Genomic DNA, 9,290 nt, shown 5'->3' with positions numbered 1-9,290 from the left:
ATTAGTTAGCATAAATCAGTTAAATGACGAAAAATTAAGTGTCTATGTACTTGTGACCACTCAGTGTATGTATATTGTTTTGAAAGTTAGTTAATTATCATGGTGCTATTTCACATAAAAACAAAGACAAGTTTGTAATAAATCAAGGAAATGTACCTCAGAGTTAGCATTTTGCCAATTGTCAAGACAATTTTGAAAAATTATTCATATTTGTTGTTTTTCATCAATTTTTTTGTGGCTCACTTATCTTTTTTATTTCAGTTTTTACTTGAACAATAATTTGTATTTTAGAAAGCTTATTTTTTAATTTTGGGCCTAGTACAAAATGCTCCAGGTGTACTATATGCTTTAATGTGTAATCTTATAGTGTACTTGTACCTTTTACCTCTTTAATTACTCTCTGTTGCATGTTAGCATTGGGAATTTCAAAAGTTGTTCAGTACAAAATTTTATTTTTTACCTGCTTTGGGCAAAACAACTTGTAAGGTTTACCAGACCCCAGCCGACTTGCTGAAAATGCCATGGCTTTAATTTAATTTTAACCAATCTAAAAATTATTGTTTTTTAATGTAACCCAGTAGTTCAAGAGATCTTTTTAAATGTTAATAAAAACATCTTTGTTGAATAAAATGATTTAACAAACTGAAAGTTTAAACTTAAGTCTTTATTTTCAGCATTTTTTTTTGGTTGTATCTCCTATAGGCATATTTAAATTCAGTATTCAGTATGAGCTGAGAACAGTAGTCATATGTGAATTGAGTTAACATTGTACAATTTCACAGATAATTGACTAATTAATTGACTGTGTGTGATAACTAACACTAATCTGAATACTTCATCAATTTCTCAATCACTGAACGAACTGAAATCTGAAACTGACTCAATGCTACACTGTTTCTTATATTTACATTGCATTCCTGTTTCTAGATATTTTGCAAAGTCTTTCAATTATTAAAATTTACAGAACATTTCAGGTATTCTAAGACTACTTTTATAAACTTTCTAAATCTATCATCATCAACATATAAGCAAATCACTTTAGTAAATAACTGAAGGAAAACATTGAAAATGTAGCTTACAACAATAAACACTTTTATGTTTAGACATTGGTATATGAAAAGATACTTAAATAAGCATGTAAATGTAAGAACATTTGTTAGCAAGAAAAATACATAATTACATGTATGATATTCAGTATAAGAAATAGAATAATTTTCATAAAAGTTAATATAATGATAACACTAAAGTCACATGAATAAATATTTGTTATATATATCAGTGCATAACGTTTTAATCATATTTAAGCAAAGGCAGAAACAACTTTATTTTGCTTTTTTAAACCAATGCTTTAACTTGGAATGGTTGAAGCTAGGCACGTATGTATTAAAAAGTAGAATTTATTTAACATGTTTTGCAAAGAGTTTGACCAGATTTATTTAAATATAATTTTAAAAGTACTTTTTAAAGTAATAAAGTAATAACAAATTTCCTTTTTTACCTAAGTTTTATACATAATTATTTGCATCAGCAATGCATTAAAAACAAAAAATACTTATAGACAAGTTATTTTATCCAAAGTATAATGAACACAGTATTATTTTTGTATTAATAATTTACAACTTATGATATAAAACTAGCAATTATGATGTCAAACTTATTAACATTTTCATTTAATCTTCTACATACTAGAAGTATTGTGGAAGGCATATTGCAACTTCCTACTAAGAATACCTTTTGGACAGTGAATATAACACAGGCATTCTTGGGAAGCATATAATGAAAATAAAGGGAAATTGACTATTTGCATGAAAGTTTTGGATATTTAGAACTAGTTTCAAAAGGCTGTTCCTGGTGATGCAACTATACTTTAGTATAACTTTTCCCCATTTGGAGATTGTACAAGTCAAATTGTGTTGAAATTATCAATCAGAAATCATTAGTTGGGTCATATAAGTACCAATTTACACAATTTATTCTTTTCCTTGAAAGTTTTTCTTTAGATGATTATTATTACTCAGTGATAACCAAGTTTATTGTTAAATGCACATAACTTAGAACTAAACTGTTTAAAACCACCTTTTATGACTGAATGTCTAGTGAGGACTAGTGGGGATTACAAGGTTTAATACTATATCTTTTTATTTTTATAGCCTCTGCCAATCATTTCATTGAGATACTGAATTTAAAGTAAATTTTAAGTGTTGTTATTGTTACTGAACTGCCACAGCTATCATCATATGTATTTGTAGAAATTTTGCACTAACTGTTGTCAATAGTCACCCTGATTGAGTGTGTTTTGTGGTAAAAAAACAACAAAAAACATGTATTACTCTGTGGCTACATGTTACAAAATGTACATGATTTGTAAGTTATTACTTGGTTACATTTATTATAGACATGTTTAAATGTGTAGCCTGTGTATTTATTTTTTGCAGTATATTAAAAATGGATAATATTTACTCTTTTAATTTTTTTTGGTGAAATGGTTCTAATCGCTTTGTGCGTATCATGTATTAATATGAGTTTTGTTTTCACTTTTTTTAAGGAATGGTTGTAATCCATTAGCTTTGTTTGAGGCTCCAATTGCACGAGAATGTCCACAAGAGTATATTGACATCAAAGTAAGATGAAGGCTAAGATCTTTCTTTGTTGTAAACTTGTAAAGTTGCAGGAATTTTGTAGAGACCTGCATTCACATAAAATAATTTACATTTTAGTTTTCCACTTTGCTCTTTATGTAATTTGAAAGATGCTCCAATTCAGAGTTGTAAATTTAAAAAGCAAATATATGTATATGCACAATATTTGCAACTTTTAATGATTTAAAAGTAAACACTATCAATTAATTAGTTATTAATCCTTTTTGCTTCATGAAATTAAAAATAAAAAGTAAAATGATTTTAAAAAATGTCTGATTCATAAAATGTTAAACACTGAAACATGGATTCTTTTTGAGTTTTCTCTATCTGTTGCCAAGTGCTAGATTTTTTTATGGGAAATAGATGAAATGGATTTTAAGAAATAATTTTTTTTTCTACACACACACAAACATATGTATATATATAAAATGAATGAAATCAAAAGTGGGATATTTAGTAAACAAAACCTTTACAGAACCTAAAAATCTATATTATTTATTTTACAAAGTCTATTTTACTTTTAGACAAAACTATATTTGTAGGCCTTTTTTTTAGTCAAAATACTGCATATCCATCAATATAATGCCATTGGCAGCTGAATTTGTTTGGGAATGGCATATACCGTGTTTTACATCTGAGCTCTTTATATATATTTGTTCTTGTTTTTTATACTTTTTTCATTAGGTATTTACAACGAAGCTTGTAGAATGCATGAATTGATAAATATATTATGGTTTACTTTAATGCGGTCATTAACTTAGTACTTGATGTATATCAGTCTAAAACTTGTAATTTTTATCATGTTATATACTCTTTCTAGATCTGGCATTCAAACTTTACTAGGCTCTTATTATAGACGAAAGCAATATAGTAATATTTTTGCTTTAATTTAAATTTAATGCTTTCATCACTTGTGTGTGACATATAGTGAATTAAAGGAAGATGTGTATTTATATATATAGTTTTGGTTTGAAGTTTAGAGGTATGCATTTTTAAATGTTCATTATGTGATAGACTTTAGCATCTCAGATTTCCAGGAAGTTACGTGGCTTCCTAGAAACCTACCTCTAGTGTTTTTTAGCAATAGAATGAAGGATGGGAAAAAAAGATTTGTCCAACAGGAAAAAGTATAACAGTAAAGCTTGTTGTTCCAGGTATTGTGTGATATGAAATCTACCCTTGAAAGTTCACTGAAATTTAAGACTAAATGTTGAAACTGACATCAAGAAAACTTTTATGCTTAATTAATGCAGGAGGCTTTATATAGTAAGACTGTTGTAATATTGCTCTTCTCTTAATTCCTGTTCACACATCTAAGCTTGATTTACATTTCTAGAATATTTCTGTGAGTTTTTGGTTCTTGTTCTTCCTTTTTCAGTGCTAAGATTATATGGTCAATTCTTGAAATACTTTTTCTGTGGTTTTTGTTGGAGGCAGATCAAAATAATATTGATAAAATGAATACATTGCACATCAAGTCACAGACAAGCAAGTTTTCTGTATTCAAATTTCAGTTTCAAGTTTCAGATAAATAGATATATATTAAAGCATGTGTCTGAAAATACACAGGGACTGTGAAAGTTGTATATCTATAACATTGTCAGTGAAAGAGGGAAGGCACTCTTAATACGACCAGAACTTTATATTATTTATTAGAGTTGGGCAATTAATGGAATTTGATAATTGATTAATCATTGGTCTCAGTAATTGATTATTTTCACATAAGACTTGAACAGTTGGAATAACAAAAAATAACAATTGGAAACTGTAACTTTGATTAGTTGAATATTTTTATGACAGTAATTTATTTTAATCATAACTTCAATTAAATGATTATTTTATATGACACTAATCAATGTAATTGTTCTTCATGGATAATTGGTTGTATCAGGTTAATCATTCAGTTCTTTTATTTATCAGTTGTAGATTGTGAGAGAAACGTAACAGTATTGATCAAGTTTTTATTTTATTGGTCAGTGATATAATTAAGTTTGTGATTGTCTTTTATTATTATATGTTTTATTTTATTTCTTGTAACACTTTAATCCTTTTTCCTGAATACATTTTTTGTCATTTGTAAGGTATAAAATACAGTTGTGGTTTGTGTTATAGTTGGTTAAATATTTTGGTGTGGTATTGTAGCTCAAATGAAAATTTTATTCAATTTCACAATAATAGTTTTACTTTTTTGATATATGTTTCCATTTGTGATGAGAGGGAAAGCTCTTAATAAATAGTATATGATCTTCACCATCAGAGGACACTTGAAAGAGAGGTGAGAGGCTGCAACACTCTCATCATTTGGACTGATGGTGACAGAGAGGGAGAAAACATTGGTTTTGAGATAATAGAAGTTTGTAAGAATGGTGAGTTAAAACAATGTGGACACATTTTTGTAAATTTTGAATAGTTTGCAGAACTAACAATGATGCATATATTCTTTGAAAATGTTTAGTTTTAATTTTTTAACCACTTATGAAATAACTTGTATCTGGGAATCTTACATGAATTAATGACATATTAACGTTTGTATTTGTAAAAATAATTTTTAAAAGCATGGGAATAACTATAATTTTCATGCGCATTGCTTTATTTTACTTTTGTTTAGTTAAACCAAATATCCAGGTTTATCGGGCTCGTTTCTCAGAGATTACCCAGCAAGCAGTGAGTCGAGCATGCCAGAATCTTGTCCTACCAGACCAGTGCCAGAATGATGCTGTGTACGTTCGCAGAGAACTTGACCTTAGAATAGGTAAATAAGTAAAATTTAAAAAACTGTCAGTAAAACAATTATAAAACAAATAAGTTTATATTTTGAGAAACAGATCAAGCTAACCCATTGCAATTGTACAGAGGGTTGAGTATATTATATTATTATTTGAATGTGCAAATTATCAAGTCATGTGAAACCACAGCCAATATAAAGTCACAGTGGAGTGGCCTGTATCTGAACTACTTTTGACAGTGTTTGTGGCTTTTTAGGTAGTGTGATGGCACCAAAAATTGATCATTTTTGGGAAGGGTATGTAATGGCCCTTTAAAACATAATATTTATGCACTCAGATCATACAAATGTGTTCAGATTGAGGATTTATAGTTTACAAGATGGGGAAATCCCTTGTATGCAATGGCATTGGAAAACAAAGGAATATGAATCAGCTTGGGGCACCAGGACCATCCAGAAAGAGACCTGTAACAATTTTTGCTTTGGTCTCAGTAAGCAAAATGCAGCATTTTGTAACATGTGAGGATCCATTAACTCTGACTATGGGGCTAGATGCAACTCTCAAAGTAACCATAGGAGTGGTTATACTATAACTTGTGATAATGTATGCGTATCTTCACATAATTTCATAGATTATCAGTAAACATTACAAGGCTTTCACACACAAAATATCAGGTTTTTTTTATTAAGTACTAAGGTTTCTTTAATTAAAGATTTGCTCGTCAATTTTTTCTTCCAGAATGTTAACTATTCAACATGCAAAGTAATTTTGATTTTAAAGTTAAAAATATCTTTCTTCATCTGAAAATTTTCAAATTTCATTTTCGTAATCTATGTAACCTCCTAAGTAAATATCAAATGTTTTCTTTAGAAACACTTTATATTTTATCTGCTATTTTCTCAAGCTTAATCCTATGCAAGGTTGATCTATTTGACTGATCTGGTAACTGCCATAAAATGTTAGGAAATAAATCTAAATTACCCTTTTTCTTTTTTTTAGAATAATTGCAAATTGTAACAGGAAACCACAAATGTTTATTCTAAATAGCTTAAATCTCGTAACAGTATACATGTTTTTATATTTGTTAATTCTTTTGTCTTATTGATCTTTAAACTGTGTCTAACTAATACTATCACCACACAAGCTATAAATCATGAAGTGCACATGCATTTCACATCACTGTATCAAATAGCATAAAATTTGCCTTTACAAAGTACAAATGTCTTACTCATTTTAGCCCCAGTACTAGTGCACCAGTATTTTGTAAAATAGTGATATTTTAGTTACCATACTTTACGTGTGTATATATGTTATTACTATTTAGAAATAAATTCTTAAATTTCAGTTACTTTTCTTAAAAAATAGAACAGTAAAGAAAATATATATAGAAAAAATTAACTCTACTACTTATGATGTTACATAGTTTCTTTGTACTCATGCGTAGAAGATGTAAAAGAAATATAATTTTTGTAGGTTTTATATATGCATTTTGAAATTGACAGAAAATTGTAGATTACTATAACAGTACCACAAAATTCCATTGTAATTTATCAGATTTCCTAACTAAGCTGTATTTGGGTCTAAAAATCTCATTTGTGATCAGCATATCCATAAAATGTAAAGTCTACTGTTTTTAACGAATTGGAAACTCAAGTTACCACTATTGACAAGCTACAAAATAAAGTAAGAACATCCTATCTTTTTTATTTGCTGAGAAATCATTATATTTAGCAAACACACCACAGTGGCTCCACCCAAACATTCCTCTTTTGAAAATACTTGTTTATATACACCTATACCCCATAAGTACGTGTTTACAACCAATCAAAAGGCTCATTTTGAACTACATAATACTATCAGTCTTTCTAAAGTACCTATGCAGGAAAATCAGTTATAACTGCTGGAGAGTTTGAAGAGTGGTGATCAGAGCATGACCAAAATACAATCTGAGCACAAGCAGAAGGCAATGGACCATGTGACACACACAAAATTGATAATTTAGTAATTTGTTTTTAATACTTACTTATGAAATAAGGAATTGAATAATGTATAATACTAAAATTTGAATTAAACCATAGTTTTATTCCATATTTATGGACATGTATTTATCAAATAATAATTTAATAAAATATTGAATGTAATTCTACAAAACGTGATGACATGCACCCTGACTCCTACCCATATGGAAAGGGTTAACACAAAATTCAGTGACTGTTCATGTATCCCATGCAATAGTATATAGCATGATCAAGGAGGATCTTCATCTGGAAAAGCAGCATAAGCTGTCCATCACATACCTCAAGCAGCTGGAGTACAAAATGCTTAATTACATTATTCCTTATGAGAACATATTGATTATGTTACCAGATGCAGCACCTGTGGATTTCTGTATGATTGGACTGTTGAAACAGGTGCTGCAAAACTGTTGTCCTCATACACTAGATGGCTTATGGAGAAAACATAGAGGAGTGGTGTGCTTTCGACATGACAGTCTTATGGCAGAGCCTTTTGCAAAAGAAAATACAATGCATGACTATTTTCATGATTCACAGTCATCAGAAAGAAAATTTTTTTTGTGGTTGCCTAAACTGTAAGAATGTGGAGAGGATGCAAAATTCTTTTAACACAACATACTCAGCCTCTGTATTTTTTATTTAGGAAAACAGTGTTTCCAAATTTTGTAAAATGACCGAGTGAAGTGTTTAAAATAATCAAGTATTCATGCTTCATCCAATTTATTATTCTGCGTGTTACGTCCTTCCCTTTTCTGGTTTAGAAGCAGGAACTATGACAGCAAAGAGAAATACTGGCTGTAGCTCCATGTATCTTACACATCAGGATTTAGCAGTTACTCCAAATTAATGAATATTGAGAAGGATAATGGTGTCAGTAGTTTTTCAAACTTCCTACCGGGAAGTGTAGAGGACTTCTAGGTGAAAAATAGTGTTTCTCTGTCTACTTAAATAGTATATAAATGTCAATACAAAGTGTTGTTTGATTTATACAGAAAGTTCTATCAGAAGGCGAGTAGCATTAGACTAGGAATTTTGATAATTTTAAGTTAATTCTCCTTCAAACATTCAACAATATAATTTACTCAAATGTGTTATTACAGTGGACAAAAACCAGCTTCCGGAAAGTAGCCAGAGATTAGAATGAGTGGATCTAAAGAAATGATGAAACAATTCTGACAAAAAAATGGCAGAAAAACAGCAAAATTTAGAATGAATGGAACTAAAGAATTGAGTAAACCATTCTGAAAAAACAATGATAGTAGAACAGCCAAACCTTATAATGAATTAAGGAAACTATTTTGATAAAACAATGATAGTGGAACAGCCAAGGCTAAGAATGAATGAACCTAAGAATTAAGGAAAACAATTTGATGAATGAATGACAGAACTTGAATCAGGGTCATTTAGCTGTTGATTGAATTAAATTAGAAAAAAGAGAAGCATTTACTTGGAGGTAGTAGGTTACTTTACAAGCTATGTTTTAACAATGATGTACAGTAAAATCTTTTTAGAGATAAACTAGTAAAATTCATTAAATTATTAACTGTTAAAGCTAGGATTTGTGATGCATAAGCCCTCCAGTGGCACAGCAGTATGTCTATGGAGTTATACCACTAAAAACCAGGTTTCAATACCGTGGAGGGCATTGTTAATACTCCTAACATCCAATATAGTGTGTATATCTTCACAAAATTTGGCAGTCTTTCAGTTCATGTTATAAATTTTTCACATACAAAAAAATCATATTTTTTAGTGAAATATTTTAATAAACTAAAATAAAGATTTCTCCATTAATATATTGAGTATTTGTGTTGAATAGTCTGTGTGCAAAGTAATTTTCATGTTAAAATTAAAGATACTTTTCCTCATCTAAAAAAAATCTCAAATTTCCTTTATGTAATCCCTAAAAC

The 9,290-nt window shown here is 29.2% G+C and overlaps 1 protein-coding gene across 2 annotated transcripts in view; it reads left to right on the top strand.

The window, feature by feature from the left end:
• The window catches only part of LOC106464725 (DNA topoisomerase 3-alpha-like), a 79,570-nt gene that overhangs the window by 9,985 nt on the left and 60,295 nt on the right, over positions 1-9,290 (top strand). For both annotated transcript variants that reach the window (XM_013924878.2, XM_022392495.1), the window contains exons 3-5: positions 2,546-2,621; positions 4,897-5,005; positions 5,248-5,391. In XM_013924878.2, the coding sequence (XP_013780332.2) occupies positions 2,546-2,621; positions 4,897-5,005; positions 5,248-5,391 (329 nt within the window). The remainder of the gene's footprint in view (positions 1-2,545; positions 2,622-4,896; positions 5,006-5,247; positions 5,392-9,290) is intronic.

Source organism: Limulus polyphemus, unplaced genomic scaffold (genome assembly GCF_000517525.1).
Source record: "Limulus polyphemus unplaced genomic scaffold, Limulus_polyphemus-2.1.2 Scaffold1727, whole genome shotgun sequence".
In the NCBI taxonomy this organism is placed as follows: Eukaryota; Metazoa; Arthropoda; class Merostomata; order Xiphosura; family Limulidae; genus Limulus; species Limulus polyphemus.
The sequence above is the reverse complement of the archived record's forward strand: the minus strand, read 5'-3'. Positions and strand labels throughout refer to the sequence as shown.